The following is a 15869-nucleotide window of genomic DNA, read 5'->3' as shown; positions in this document are numbered from 1 at the left end:
CTGGTTCCCAAATAATTTTAACATGGAAAGAAGGAAAAGAACTAGTTTTAAAAGCAAAGTGATACAATTTTGGTTTGTTGTTCAAGCTACCCAAATGATAGGATAAACTGTGTAACATTTTAATTACAAAACACAGGTGTGGTTGGAAGGAAACTTCTGAGGTTTTGGAAAAACCACTGGAGGTGGCAAATGTTGCAAAGGATAAAAATAAATAGCAAAGCAGAGGACTTTAGTTTTCTGAAGGTAGCTACCATTGGAAAAACTGTGCCTGCTGCTATTTTAGTCAGTCTGGTATCTCATGTTAAAAGTACTTTCAAGCAGCATTAAAAAGGAGTTCCTTGAACAAGGAGAGCAGTGCAACTTATGTGGCCTGTGTATTCCTGTCTTAGGAGTGATTGACTCTGACTAGATAAAACTCTAATTGAAGCTTATTTTGAAACAAGAGTAATTTATTTAACGTCCCTTTCCTCTGCAGAGAATAACTGCAGAATAAGAGATGTTTATTTTTTCACTAGGAAACTTTTATACAGTTTATCATGAATAGAACACTCTGTCCCGCTTAAATCCACTTAACGTATTTACCTTGCTTTTTCAAGTACCACCACGTGTGAGTAGAATTTAATTAGCAGGATTTGAACCCAGGCTATACAGTCCTGCTGTTGTTCTCTGCCCAATTTAGAGTGGGTGCCTGTCAGCCACCCCACCCGCAGCCAAATGAGCCATCTGGCAGGACGGGAGGGGCCGCAGCAGAGAAGGGAGCTCCTCTGGATCCCTCTGTGTTGGGGAAAAGCTCAGTGCAGCAGCCTGTCCTGGTGATAGTCTTGACTTAGTAGTCCCAAGTGGTTTATGCCTTGCTTGTGTCACTTAAAATAATCTGGTTTGCTTTTTTTACATGTAATGTAGATATGCAAGAACTGTACAGGCTGCTCTGATCGACAGATCCAGTGCATCTCCCTCAACTGCCCAATACTTTTCAAGCTCTCCAGAGTAAGCAGAGAACTGTCAAAGGCACCGTATCTTCGCCAGCTACTTGACCAGTTTTAAATGATCTGTGTTACAGGATTCCAGGTGCTATTTTTTTTTCTTCAGTGTTTACCACACTAAGACTATTGTGCATGGTGCTTTTTTCAATTCTCATCTAGTCCAGGATTTCCATTTTACCTGTTGGGTTTATTATCTGAAGAATAATGAACACTTATCATAACTAAATTAAAAAAAAACAAACCCAACCCATTTGTTGATCTATGAATCGCTCACTTTTTAAGATGTACAAATTTCTTCTTCCTTTCATGTTTCTAACATACTGTTTTATAATGCTGATGTTGAAATAGCTCTGTGTACCATCTTGTAAATCCATTTCAAAGTAGAAGTCAAGTTTACTTCCTGGAGGAACGAGCACTGAAAACCTCTTGAAATGATAAAACCATTTGTGTGTGTTTTTGAACTGTCAGTATCAAGACGTGTTACTTATATATTATCCATTCACTTTATAATTTTGTCTGCGAAATATTTTGTAAATACACTTTTTTACTTTTCAAACAACTGAGTAAAATAATGTGCAATGACTTTTATACAGATAATTTTAAAGTTGGTTGGTATATCTCCTCCTAAGTTTTGCTTGATTCCAAGTAGATTATTATTTGATCAAACTGTGCAAGCAGTAGTATCATGTGTAGCATTTTGAAACATCATTTTCTAAAAATTGCTGTCTTGCTTTAGCTATTAATGGGGCATTGTGAGGAACTGTGCAAAGACATTTTTGTTACAAACCTGTGGGACTGTTGCAATACTTTAAATATAAAATTTTATTCCATTTTTGCTTGTTTTGTATAGACATTTCTATTGCTTCTAAATATGCTTAAAATATTTTCTTTCCTTACATACTGTACAGTTAAATCTTATTTGCCACCATCTTGACAAAATGTGTATTTAGAATATTTGTATAACTGTATAAAATGGAAAAGGAATTATGTGGTCAGTGCATTGTTTTCTAAACTGGAAATCATTTTGTTTTAGAAGTTAATAATGGAAACCATATTAAAATTGAATAAAACAATATGGTAAAAAAATTCTTTTTTTTTTTAATATTTACCCTCAGTTGCAGACACCTTTGTTTCCCTTGTCTGGCACACACAGTAATATGAAAAAGACTGCTCAAATAAGAGTTAAGAATCCAGCTTAAACTTTAGGATCTAAAATCTCAGTAGCAGTTCTTAGAGGCCTTCCCCAAACCAGAAGATAAATATTTCCAGTTTTGCATTAGTCAGAACAGGACTAAGTTTTAGATTTAGAGTCCAGAGTAGCTTTGAAAAATAGACCAAAACTTTATTTACATCAAGGAACCTGAGTGCCTTCTCCAGATAGGAACTTATTACAGTCAAGACACAAGTCAATCTATTAAATTTCACATTATGCAGTATTATGTAAAGCCCACACCAAGCAGAATAAAAACTATTAAATATATAATGGAACATCCACAGATTGCAATGTACTTGTATGCAAAGTAGATAAAAAAATAAACCATCAAGGCATAAAACTTTGCCTGCTCCTGCATTCAAGCATTGGTCATGTACAGAATAAAAGTGCAAATGCGAGGAGTGTGAGTGCTTGCAGTACATTCCAGTACGTGGCAGTGCTATGGAGATAAAGTATTAAATAACACTTAACTGCAAGAGGTTACCTTTCACACTGTAGCAGAGTGCTCATCTTCAACCCATTCCTGGTTTTATGAACAAAAATAGGATTCTTATCAAATTCAGGTATCTAATCCTTGGATCACAGCTCTTGTCCTCAACAGAGAGATTACTTTTCTAGCATAAGCAGGATGATAGTAACATAATACAGTTTGTTTCAAGTAGTTTCAACCCCTAACATGTAAGTTCTGAAACTTTCTGGAGGACCTGTCACTTAAAAGGCACTGTAAATAGATCCGCACTGTAAACAGACTCTCCCTAACTATAGGCCAGGAAGCAACTTACTTGGAAAGGATATTTAAACATGTGAAAACTAACACTCACTGTCTAAAAACAACCCTTGAGGAACACCAAAATCCAAGAACAGGGAAAGCTAAGCCTTGAACATCAAGGGTGCCTAGAATTGTTGTGAGCTGGACTCATTACTGGAAATGTCCTAGGACTTGTTTTAAACTTCAATTGCTTCAAACATTTAATTTTCATTCAAGGACAGTCCCTGCAATTAAAAGCAGGTTGGTTAGGGGATAAGGAGAACACTTTCTGTCAGTATATCCCAGTTCAAGTTTGAGACCAGAATTAAGAATGCTTGAATGCTTCAAGTCCTGGCTAAGATGACTCTAAATTTAGATGTCATTCAGACAAAGGTCTCCAGGCATCAGTAGGACATGATTCTACATGGTACCATTCAAGATAATTCTGCAAGTTCAACTTACAGCCACTACTTTTTGGATCCTCTATTTTTGGGAAAAGGCTGCTCTTACCTTGGCATTCCAGCCTGTTGCTCCATTCCTACTACACAGGCCTCCTGCTTTTTAAAGGGGAAATGGGAATGAATTCAAGTTACTCACACAGGAATTAATACAGGCAGTTAAAAAAATAAATCTTTGTTTTGCGCAATATTTCTACATTTGTTGGGAAGACATTGGTCAGAAACACAAATAAGTGTGTGTATATACGTAATAGATAAGCTTCAAAGAGGTTACAGGGTATTTCCCAATGCAGTTTTGATTTAATTTTCTGGGATTTTTAGTACTCAATTATGCAAGACATGTAAACTATCCCTGAGAACAAACTTACATGCAGGACATTCCAATATGGAAATTTGTCAAAAATTAATGTACGAATTGAGGATATTTAAAATCTTCCTGGTTGCCTGGTGTATTTCTTTAAATAATTTTCTTCTGGCAACAAGATCTCGGGTATAGGGAAACTTTGTTACACTGATGTCAATGCCGGTGAAGCCCATGGATTGCGGCTGCAGTGGGGAGCTGCCACAGAAAAGTTTCCATATCTTTCATTGTGTGTCCTGCACTTTCTCCCCATCCACCAGTGGGATTTGTCCTCCCTGTCAGCAAACACCGCCTGCTTTCCACACACAGCAGTTCCTGCCGTGTGCAGGAGGAAAAATAGGAAAAGAAAAAATGATGAAATGCATGTTGGAGCTGCACTCATTTCACGTGTGCCTACTGTGCCATTTGTTACCAGGGCAAACCAACTGAGCACACAAGGCCACACTGACTTGCTCCTGTCACCTGTACCTAGGACAGGACTTGGCCTGATATTTAAAAGCATTTACCATCATCGTAAGCAAAGAGAGAAATCTTGTGCCACAAGTGAAACAAGGCCTCATTTTTAAGTGCAGGTTTATGCATTGCACTGGAAAAATTGCCACAGAAGGAATCTGGCAAAACCACAATGGCATTTAAGTACCGATGGCAGAGGGAGGGAGACACCCTGCAACATGGCAAGATGCAAACAAAAAAAAAAAATAGGCATTTTCACTGCACATTGATTCCAGCTGCTCACTAACTTCTCAGAGGAAAGGAAAAAGCCATGCAATTCTAGGTTGCACATTTGGAGGACGAGAGAGGGAACAAAAACAGACCTCAAATACAGGGAACATCTAAGGTTCTGTGCTATCATGGAATCATAGAATCAGCCGAGTTGGAAAAGACCTGCGAGATCATCCAGTCCAACCCTGGATCCACTACCGCTGTGGTTACTAGATCATGGCACTAAGTGCCACATCCAGTCTCTTCTTAAAAACCTCCAGGGACAGTGAATCTACCACCTCCCTGGGCAGCCCATTCCAATGTCTGATGACCCTCTCTGTAAAGAATTTCTTCCTAATATCCAATGTAAAACTCCTGTGGCACAGCTTAAGATTGTGCTTTCTTGTCCTACAGCTGGTTGCCTGAGAGAAGAGACTGACACCCACCTCACTACACCCTCCTTTCAGGGAGTTGTAGAGAGTGATGAGGTTTCCCCTGAGCCTCCTCTTCTCCAGGCTAAACAACCCCAACTCCCTCAGCCTCTCCTCATACGACTTGTGCTCAAGTCCCTTCAACAGCCTCCTTGCTCTTCTCTGGACCTGCTCCAGCACCTCAATATCCTTCCTGAACTGAGGGGCCCAGAACTGGACACAGTACTCCAGGTGGGGCCTCACCAGCACTGAGTACAGGAGAAAAATCACTTCCCTGGTCCTGCTGGCCACACTGTTCCTGATCCAGGCCAGGATGTCATTGGCCTTCTTGGCCACCTGGGCACCTATGTTACACCTAGAGCTCTTTTGTTAGTAAATGAAACCCCTTAGCAAGAAAAATACTAGTAAAAGTGCATAGTTTAAAAAAACCAAACATGAGCACATTCCGATCACACATCCTTAAAAAATACAACACTTAACAGTAATCTTGGCATCTATCAACTTGAAACTCCAAATTTGTTGAGAGGCAGGTTTTGCCATTGGCTACTATTCCTTTTTTTTTTTTCCCCGTCTTACAAGGGCTCACTGGCGTGACTGCTCCTGCCCAGGGCTTCCTGCTTAGCAGCAATGAACCTACACATATAAGCCACAGCTTCTCTGCTAATATCATCCCCCACAGAAACCCAAATGGCAACAATCCAACTGGCCAGGGGCAAGTAGTCATACAGTACAACCAGAAAGGTTTGTCTCATTGATAATTCCCCCTCCTTCTAAAATTTTCATTTTAACACATTACTTTGTGAAAGTCTTGGCACAGGAAACCAGAGAAGTTGTTGTAACTTTAATTTAAACAACTGGCTTAAAAATAACACATCCCTATGCCAATACCATATATTAAGTAATCTCTTTTAGCTGAAGGGAGCCAACAAGAAAGACAGAGAGGGACTTTTTTACAAGGGCATGTAGTGACAGGACAAGGGGGAATGGATTCAAACTAAAAGAAAGTAGGTTTAGATTAGATTTTAGGAAAAAAATTCTTTGTTGTGAGGGTGTTGAGGCATTGGAGCAGGTTGCCCAGAGAAGTGTTCAAGGCCAGGCTAGATGGAGCTCTGAGCAACCTGATCTAGTGGAAGGTTGGAACTAAGTGATCTTTAAGGTCCCTTCCAACACAAACCATTCTATGATTCTATGATAATTTTATCATCTTCTACATATATTTGTTGAATTCAGTGGTAGTGCCATAATTAAAATCACAAATATTTTAGATTATTTAGATTTGTCACCACTGTTCAATAAGTCAAGAGTTGTGCATTAGAGCAGATTAACAATGACCCATTTTGTGCCTCTTCCCATAAACTGCTTTGAAGTGACTCAAAGGCATGGTTCCACTCCCAAGAAATAATTTCCAGTTTTTTCTCATCTTAGTGATAGAACCAGGAATCTATATATTTTGCCAAAAGGTTATTCAATTTACAGCCGCTGGGCATCACCCGAAATTTTAACTGATTTCCTGATCACACACAACCTTCAAATGCAATAAAAATATTCCTCTTTCACAAGGTAAGAAAGTTCAGTGTAACAGATAACAGTTCTCTCTCCTCTCTCGTGAAAACATTTTGTGACAAAGCACCTTGGACCTGCACTGTTCACCAATCCCAAAAACTGAGTAGTCTGAGCAGTCCCCTTCTTTCCCAGTTATCACAGCATATCACTTGGATGCATGCCTCACACTTAGAAAACATCTCTTAACATTTTAACAGTTTCGGCATAGCCTACACATTTATCATGGTACCCCATTCACATCACTGAGGACCTGCCCACTCTGAGACACATCGCTGCAGGCCGAATTTCCATTTTTAAAAAAGAAAGTCAGCTTTGACTTTAATCACTCTTCTCCCAGTCAACATTCCCATTTTGTCTCCCAGGGGAGCCACCAGCAACCACTGGAGAATCACTTGATACATTGTCCAGGGGGGGCTGGAGAGCGACTTGGGCTGGAGAGTCCCTTGGTATCTTCTGGGAGGTGTCTATCAGAGAGTTTTTGAGCTTGTCATTCATTTCTATTACCTCAAAGTCCGCTTCGTTCCACTCTCTCACATCCTCATCATCATCCTCATCCTCTTCATCCTCCGTAAGCCTTGAGTTTGACAACAAAGCTTTCTGGGTCTCGCTGTCACTCACTTCTTTCAAGTCATTCTCGCGGGGAGAGGTGGCCAATTTGTACATCACTGGGAAGAGTACAACTGTCATTACAGAAGACACGAAGGCAGCGTACATAACCACAGGAATGTGGTGAAACCTGCCTTGGAGATACCCCACCACAGCAGGAATGCACATCTCACCCAGCGCAGCACCAACCACAAACAGAGAAGCCGATTTTCCTTCCACGACCGTGTACTGTTCTATCCAGGAAATGCCACTGGGGAAGACAGAAGCCATTGATGCTCCATACACGGCAGTTCCCCCCCACAGGGAGGCTCGGTAATGTGCAAAGAAGGCCAAGGCTGAAGAGGAGACAGCAGATGCTGCAAGACTGAGTGTGATCATGGTGCCAGGGTACAAGAAAGCAGCACCAAATATTGCCAGTCCTCTGCAAGCAGCAAACGTACCCCAGAAGACAGAATTCAAAGCAGCTGCTTCACTTTCTTTCATCTCAGCAAAGACCACTGCATAAGTAAATACATAAGAGCCATAAGTGACCTCTGCTCCCACATAGAAAAGAAAGAATATGAACAGGAGACCAATTAGAGCACAGTGGTATTTGGCAAGCTTGTCTTTCTGCAGAGAAGTCTTTGATTTGTCTCGAGCTGAGCTGCCCTTTGAATACAAAACAAAAAGGAAGAGGGAAACTAAGAGCAGATAGGTCCCTATGACAACATAGGACCACAAAAAGTCTTCCTCAAGATGGTCCTGCAGTGCTGGTGTAGCTGAGGCAGCTGATGCTGTTGGCACAGACTTCAGGACAGATTGGTTTGTCTTTTCAACCACTGGAAGTTCTTTAGATTCGGAACCTCCCAAGGCCATTTTAGCCAGGATTGGAGCCACAAATGCACCGACAGCGAAACTGAAGTGTAAGGCCTGCATGTGTGGCCCAGCCTCTGCTCCCCAGGTATTCAGTGCCAGTACATTGCCACCTGCAGATTGGAGAGAGGAGGATTCAGTCGTTTTAGTCTGAGACCAGATACTGTTTTAAAGACAAAAAAAAAAAAAAAATACAAAACAAACCATAACCTATATTACTAATTCAATGTGCAACAATGCCAGATTTAGCAAATACAATGTGCAAAACAGTAGTTAACTGAAATTCTGCCTTAAATCCATGTGATTAATTGAGCTTTAGGAGGGTATTCACAGTAGTCAAAACTAAGAGCCACGCAGTGGCTTAATCCAGCAACAGTGGACAGCCACAATTGTGCCAGGGGAGGTTTAGATTGGATATTAGAAAAAAATTCTTCACAGAAAGGGTTATCAAGCATTGGAACAAGCTGCCCAGGGAAGTAGTTGAGTCACCATCCCTGGAGGTATTTAAAAGACAGGTAAATGTGGCATTAGGGACGTGGTTTAGTGGTAGACTCAGCAGTGCTGGCTTAACAGTTGGACTTGATGACCTTAAAGGTCTTTTTCAATCTAAACAACTGATTCTGTGTATCTAATTACTCTACTTGACAATATGCAGCATTTTCCAGCCTTTTTTAAAAGAACAAATTTAACTGCTGCTCATTTCTTTAAGTATTAAAAGCAACAATGCACAACACTAAGAATCAGATGTCCCATTAAACAACATCCCAGGAAACATCAATCACTTGCTTCTGATGGGCTGGAACTACCTCAACTGCATTAAAAGGACTTTCCAGAAGCCGAAAGGTTCACATCAGTACCGCTGCAAAGATCAAACTACAATACCTTCAGATCAACAATAATGCTAGAAAATACGATCCCAGAGAGATGTTTTAAAGTAGTCCCTCAGACAAATGCAGGAAAACAAGAACAGTAATCAAATTCCTGTACTGTAGTACAGCAGCCCTTATCACTCAGCATGAACACTCTTCCAAATTAATTCAGTTACGCTTTACTGCCTTGCTCTTACTTTCTTCTGCTACTCCTGATCAGGCTGAGAGGTCTCCCTGCCTCTCAGATCTGACTTCCAAGCAGTACATCCACCCACTGAAGGTATTTTTACCATTATCCAGTAAGATTTTCCCATCTGAAGAATTTTTCAACCAAGTGCTGTGTATAATGATCCTACCAGAGACAGCAAATGCACCTTGGCACTTGGGTGATTTACCATGGCCTGTGCCACACAAAACCATCTTTTCACTACTGGATCCCTGTATCATGCTCTTTTAAATCTTACCAGAGCTCCCTCAAACCCCACAGAATTATGGCAGATGGTTCACATGTGCAGCCATCATTCCTCTGTGTGGCCAACCAGGCGAGCCACAACAACCAGGCCCTGGCTGGGATGCTTCCAGAGCTGTTTGGACAGCTAGGTTAATACATGAGCCAGCTCTTTCTTTCTCAGAAATAAAGGCTTCCCTGAAGCTGGTCAACTGGATCCCGAAGTACCTTGCTGGCTAGTAAGCGTCCCCAGGCTCCCAGCACGCTGCTGGGACATCACTGGAGAGGTCCCGGGTGAGCAGCCACCTGTTGGAGCTGCACCACCACATTCTACAGCAATGCCAGAACACTCCACTGCTGATGTATTTGTAGTCATTTCCTAATCTCCACATGCAAGTATGACAGCATTTCCCAGACATCTCTAAGTGTGCTCAGGTCTCTTGCCATGTCCTTGGCCTCCTGATGAAAACTGCCTGCTAGAGCCAGCCATCCCTAACTCATCCTTTCTAAGCTGTGCCCAATGAACTTATGAACTTATTTCTGTGGGAGTTTATTTTTTGTACCTTCAGTATGACTGACCTTTCTATCCACACCTGTAGACATTTGCTCTGCAACTTCACTGGTGCATCTTAGAATCGTAGAATCATTTAGGCTGGAAAAGATCTCCGAGATCATCTCCCTCCAATAAGGAGTGTATTAAAAAACTGGTTTTGAACAGTTTTCCAGCAAAAGTGTCATTGTTTTTTGGTTTTCTTTCCAGGCCATTTGCAGGATGCACATGCCACAGACTTACAATTTGGGGGACAGAGCAAATTTGTATTCTCAGCCACCTAAGCTAAGCCAGCCAAGGGTGGAAAATATTCCTTGATTCAGAGAGATAGGTGCCGTGGTGCTGTGAGCTATGGCAGTAAATGCCTGCTGTGAATTCCCAACTTCTGCCTAGCTGGCTTTAGGTGGGAAACATTCCAACACAACAACTGTGAGAATCTCTCTCTCAAACATGAGAGCTTGCTCAGGATTAACTCAGCTCCAGCTAATGTTAATGAACCATATCCTGACTGGTTTCTGTAATTTAAAGAAAACACTGCTTAAAGAGCACAGGACACTTCCTTTACACCTGTAATGTTCCACTGAAATGCACACTGGTCACCCCACACCCCAAGCCCCTTAAAGGAAGGCCTGTCACAGGCCTCAGGACCAGATTAATCCAAGAATCCCAGTCAGGTAAAACAGCTCCCCTCTTTTAATTCAAGATGTGTCACAAGAAAAAACAGCAATCATTTTGGTATGCCTGAAGTTTCCAATTATTTTGGTGAAGGAACCTTACCTGTGTCCAGAATTCCCATGGAGCCTCCAATAACTGACATCAAGGCAGTTAGCAGCAGGGAGTCCTTACACCAGGGTATCCCATAAAGACCAACCGTTGTTGCAACCATGGATAATGCTGGAAAGGTTAAAAAACAAAACAAAACCTTCACGCACTGCAGTTTCCATTTAAACTACACAGAAGACCAAGAAAAACAAATACATTCATAGTTATCAAAGTTACAGATAATCCTAATAAGTGATGCAACCTAAATACCTCAATCCGTGGTTTGAGCAGTAACAGATAGAAGGTTCAACAGGTCATTTTTCATTTGGAAAAAAAAAGAATTTTATCAGGATATAAACACTGTGTGACAAACCTGCTAAAGCTAAGGGAATAGCAGCTGCTGCTAGGATACTAGGAAGTCTTCTGCAAACTTCTGATCTAGAAATGTTACTTCACCACGAAACCAGTATCAAGTTTGCCCTCTGAGAACTGCACAGCATTTCATTTGGCTCCATTTTAAAAGAACACAAATCACTAAACTCTTAAAATCCTTTAAAGTAATTGCACCTTGGCCACCAAGAGACCTCTGTATATGCTGACTTTCATTTATATTCTGTTCCCACATGAGGAATATATTCCAAGGGATTTCTGGAGTTTTAAGAGACAGGGCTACAAAATTTCTCGTCATAAATTTAGCAGCAATTCACTGTGTTAGTTTTGCCATCACTGACTACATTTCGAACATGCCTTTCCAAAAAATATTTTTTAGCAGATGAAAATTATTTTTATTACCATTTGGGAGGAAATTCAGCAGTTAAATTCTATGCTTATAATTACCTGCATAATAAAATAATCTGCAATTAATATCTTGAATATACAGTATTATGTTTTTAGAAGGCTTGTATCATTTCAGATGTCTCTCTTATTTTTCAAATCAATGTCTGATCATAGATGCAGCAGATATTAAAAAGATTGATGGGGACTGATATAATTAAGAATTTAGGTTAATTCCAAACAAAAACAACAGTGGAAAAAATAAATACCCAGAACCCTGAAGTCCTATCAAGATACTTGGAATATATGCCTCCAAACATTTTTGAAGGCATGCATGCTGAGCTGCATGAAAAAAATGCTAGAGATGGTGTGTATCAAGTACAGCTTCTCAGGTGCCCCATTCAGAGCTGAAAACTAACTTCTTAGCAGGTGCTCATTTGCCCATTTCAGCTTCACACACTGGCACTTAAAAGCAACCCTGACAAAGACAGATTATGTCTTCAATTTTTTCTCAGTACAGTAGCAGGGTTCCAGCAGTTGAAAGGTAGGAGGTAAAACTACACAAGCCAAAATTTCTTACAGGCAGGCCTCAGATGACAAAAATTGAGAGGAGGGTCAGTAGTTCTAATTGTGGTCTTGCCATCGCACTACCAGATTGGAAAGGATTAGATCAATCATTTTCCAAGCATTGTTGACAGAAAGCTATCCTGCATGATATCTCAGAAAAAGAAGTAAATACTAAACTATTTCAAGTTAACATCCACTTCCACAGGTGTACTGATTCCATTATGGAAGATAAAGTCTTAAATGCGAGACACAGACAACTTTGACCTTATCAGATGCACAAGGAGGAGGCTACAGGAAACCCACTTTGCAGGTGTTCTGGAGAAGACAGGAAAAGGACAGGGAGAAGACTGAATATAGGCATCTTAGAGCAAGAGCAAATAAGAACTGATCCATGAAAATGAGGACGAGAGGGGAGAATGACATTATATGATATGACTGCTCCTTATAGGAGACAGGCACATGGGGACACGAAGAGACTTTGTTCAAACATTTAGCAATAGAAAAAGGGATCTTCTCATATTCTCTGAACTGACCCTGTGATTACAATACGGCCCTCAAGAAAAGCACAACTCTCTTTGAATTTCCCTGAATAAAGAAGAAAAGAGTGAGCCCTGGTGTATGATTTAATCCCTAACTTACAGCATCAAGGCACACACTGACACTACTGAACTTGTAAGAAAAAAAGGCAGAGCTTCCACTGTTTTAGGTGTGCTCTGAGAATCTCTACTGGAATGTGACACTAACACAACTCTAAAAGGAGCCCCTCGTTTCTGGGTGCTGAGTGTGGCTCTTGACACCCTGATGGTTGAGCAGCCCTGGTCTGCCAGAAAAAGGCCAGTCCAAGGCAAGTTTCCACATGTCCAGAAAACTGTTAAGATCATCAGCTGCAGTTCCTACAGTTTAAATGTTTCCACCATCACAGACAGTATTTAATGTTTTCCATTTTAAGTAAGTTCTAATTTGGCTAATGCACTCCAGTCAAAATGTCCAGACTTCTGTCCACATGAAGATGATCATGTCTGATGAGTGTTAAGTAAGGGAAGGGTTTTAGAAAACTCTCCCCACAGAAACGTGCCTCAGCATGACTGCTGGGGGTTTCTGCTGTGTGCATGACAGCCAAAACACAGCTTCCTGTTTTGCTTGTGTGTTTCGTGGAGTGGCACTGTACGTTCCAACAGGATCTACGCTAGGCACATTACTTAATACAAACTAAGAAAAGTCCAACCATACTTTTCAGTCCAAACAGATCTTGTCAGTTCAATTCCAGCTACCACTGCTGATGTGCCCAGCGGGCCCAGCCTGTTGGTAGTGACGCTGTAATGCCCGAGCACACGTAGTGTCAGGTATCCAACAGGGTGGAATATGGCGACAGCGAGCAGCAGCATAACTGCCGGGATTTACGGGGAGCAGCACCAAGTGCCACGGGGATTTACGGGGAGCTGCAGCACCATGTGCCACGGGCGCCCCTTCCCAGGACTCGGCACCGCTACGTAAAGGCGACACCTCTCCCTCTCGGGCTGCACAAGCTGAGGAGAAGGCCAAGTTGCCCTGAACAGTTTGGGACGGGCCGATTTTCCTGGTGGCCTTGGGGCCGACGGGGCAGCACTCACCAAGCAGGAGACTGGCGTTCATGCAGTCGAAGAGCACCCCGCCGATCACCGACCCGCCCAGGTATCCTAGGGACCGGCCCACGAAGATGTAGTAGATGTCGCTGACGTTCTTGCCGACGTTGGCGGCCAGGTTGGGGAAGGTGGGACCCAGCACCGCGATGCTCATCCCCTGCAGGGCAGATGCGGGGTCACCTCGCCCGACCCTTCCCCCGGCCGGGCAGGGAAGGGGCCGCACTGCCCCCCGCTCTCCCCCTTCCCGTGGACGGACTCACTCACCAACCCCAGGAACGCCGCGCACAGCGCCCCGGTGATGCACCAGCGCAGGGCGGCTCCATCCCCGCCGCAGCCGCAGCGCCCGCCGTCCGCCGGCCCTGCCGCCTCCTCTTCCTCCGCCGGCTCCCCCGGGCCCGAGAACCGGACATACCTCTCCCGCTCCGCAAGGGCCATGGCTCCCTGCGCCGGCTCCGAGGGCCGCTCCGGGCCCGGGGAGCGCGGCCGCGGCTCCACCCCGCGCACGGCGTCGGGAGGAGCTGCCGGAGCGCCGGACTCGGCAGGGGAGGGGGATGGAGGCGCCTCTGCCATCGCCAGTGCCTTCTCGGAACACTGCTCTGCCTCCTCGGAACACTGCTCTGCCTCCAGGGCCGGCATTCTCAGGGCAGTTCACACTCCACTTTGCACCCTGCGCTCAGCTGCTGTCTTATACTACACCGCTATCACGCTAGGGAGGAGCTCATTAGTTAAATAAGCCCCTATAAACCAGCACTTATTTATTTAATCTGTGTTATCGCAGAACTCAACCTTTCAGACAACTGAGCATAAAAGGTCTTTATCTCCTAGAGTGACTGTCACGTTATTTTGATAAACCCTCTCAAGAGGCAAAGAGCTGCTGGGTCTCCTCAGAACAAGTATTAAAACATTCCTAGTGGTATCATAAAAGTATTATAAAACTCTATAAATTCCCACCACTCACCTGGAGCAGCTCACAGGCTGTGCAACATGTTTTGTTTCATTCTCATTATCTGGAACAGAGGTGCTATTCTTTGTAAGAAAGGTTCGAATCTTCAGCCTACTTGGTATATTTAAGCCTCACAAACAACTCAAAGATAATTCCAAACTGGCTTGTTTTGTTTTGCAAGTTGTTCATAACAAATATATACTGGAATATAACAGTGCATGGAGAATGTAGCAACCAATTCCTGTTTCTCCTGGTACTGGCAAGCATGTTGCAAGTACACTCCTGTTCCGGGTAGCCTGGGGGAATTAATGCATTAAAAAAATTTAGCTGCTACAAGTAACAATGAGAGATAACATTTAAACCTGGATAGTTCACTGCCGTGTCAATACTTTTGCAAGAGCGCAGTCTGAACTTTGAGCTATCTGCAAAACACTGCTGAGCTTCTGTTCATAGGTCCAGCAGCAGAGACAATTCCAGATAAAACAATTTCAAGTATAAAACATCAGCATTTATTTTCTGAAAGTCATATACAAGTCAAACTGCATTTTTAAGTTTTAGTATTTTGCCTTTTTATAAAAACAGCTTCCCAGAAAAGATACAGCAGTATTTGAAATGTATTCCCTAGGCTTGTCCTCACTGTTGTTTTAAACACTTACAAAGAAGCTTTGTACCTCAAGAGTGTACAAATGGAAACAGCACCCAGGCTCTTATAAAGGTTTTGGGCACCTTTTTCAAATTTAAATTTGAACTACAAGCAGCTTAGAGAATAACCCCAGGTGAAAAGGGGATATTTCCTCCACATCAGCAGATACGTTTATTAAAGAAAATTAAATATTTGACCCTACTACAAAGAAAAGGTGAATGAACTCCTGAGATTTACCTAAGTTGTCAATGAGGAAACACTCCATGCTTCATGCCGCCAAGGTAAATCAAAATGAAATTGGTAGCAGGCCAGTAAATGATCAAAGGCCCTACTGAATTACACTGGCAATTCATGAAGCAAAAATGAGAAAAAAAAAAAAATAAAAATTAGAATTCTTTTAAAACACCATTCAAGCTTATTCTACCCATTTCTCTCCCCCCCTCAATTTTACTTTTGCCTTTTGTGAATGTATCTCTTTCTGTAAGTTTGATATTAAACCCCAGAATGGAAAGAGAAGATAATTTTTTCAGAAAGAAGTAAAGGTTTATAAATAATTAATCTTAAAATGGATTGTCAGTACAATTAGAATTATATGGGTAGCACCATATATTAACTTAGGATCAAATGGGGACATTTCACTCAGACCACAGTGGTAATAAAAGATGTAAAATCTTTTAGACAGAAGTCTGCACACTAAATTCAATAATTATCATAATATAACATAAAATTACTTTTAAAAATTACAAGTTTTACAGGCGAATAAGACTAAAAATG

General features: G+C 42.0%; 2 protein-coding genes across 3 annotated transcripts in view; one reads left to right on the top strand and one right to left on the bottom strand.

Annotated features, from left to right (window-relative positions):
- REV3L (REV3 like, DNA directed polymerase zeta catalytic subunit) overlaps window positions 1-2068 on the top strand; it is a 125992-nt gene extending 123924 nt beyond the window's left edge. Inside the window, exon 32 of one of the 2 annotated variants that reach the window (XM_017827716.1) lies at window positions 904-2068. In XM_017827716.1, the coding sequence (XP_017683205.1) occupies window positions 904-1044 (141 nt within the window). In that variant the 3' untranslated portion in view covers window positions 1045-2068. The remainder of the gene's footprint in view (window positions 1-903) is intronic. The other variant, XM_017827721.1, reaches the window with a different exon arrangement.
- A 3925-nt stretch (window positions 2069-5993) lies between these two features.
- MFSD4B (major facilitator superfamily domain containing 4B) lies at window positions 5994-13830 on the bottom strand. The gene is made up of 4 exons (XM_017827119.1): window positions 13774-13830; window positions 13498-13666; window positions 10562-10678; window positions 5994-8030 (listed from the first exon to the last, which is right to left on the bottom strand). Exons 2-4 carry the CDS (start codon window positions 13661-13663, stop codon window positions 6778-6780), a joined length of 1536 nt encoding a protein of 511 aa, XP_017682608.1. The 5' UTR covers window positions 13664-13666; window positions 13774-13830; the 3' UTR covers window positions 5994-6777.
- Between the last annotated feature and the right edge of the window lie 2039 nt (window positions 13831-15869).

The sequence above is a fragment of the Lepidothrix coronata genome, unplaced genomic scaffold (genome assembly GCF_001604755.1).
Source record: "Lepidothrix coronata isolate B3197 unplaced genomic scaffold, Lepidothrix_coronata-1.0 Scaffold5, whole genome shotgun sequence".
Classification (NCBI taxonomy): domain Eukaryota; kingdom Metazoa; phylum Chordata; class Aves; order Passeriformes; family Pipridae; genus Lepidothrix; species Lepidothrix coronata.
The sequence above is the reverse complement of the archived record's forward strand: the minus strand, read 5'-3'. Positions and strand labels throughout refer to the sequence as shown.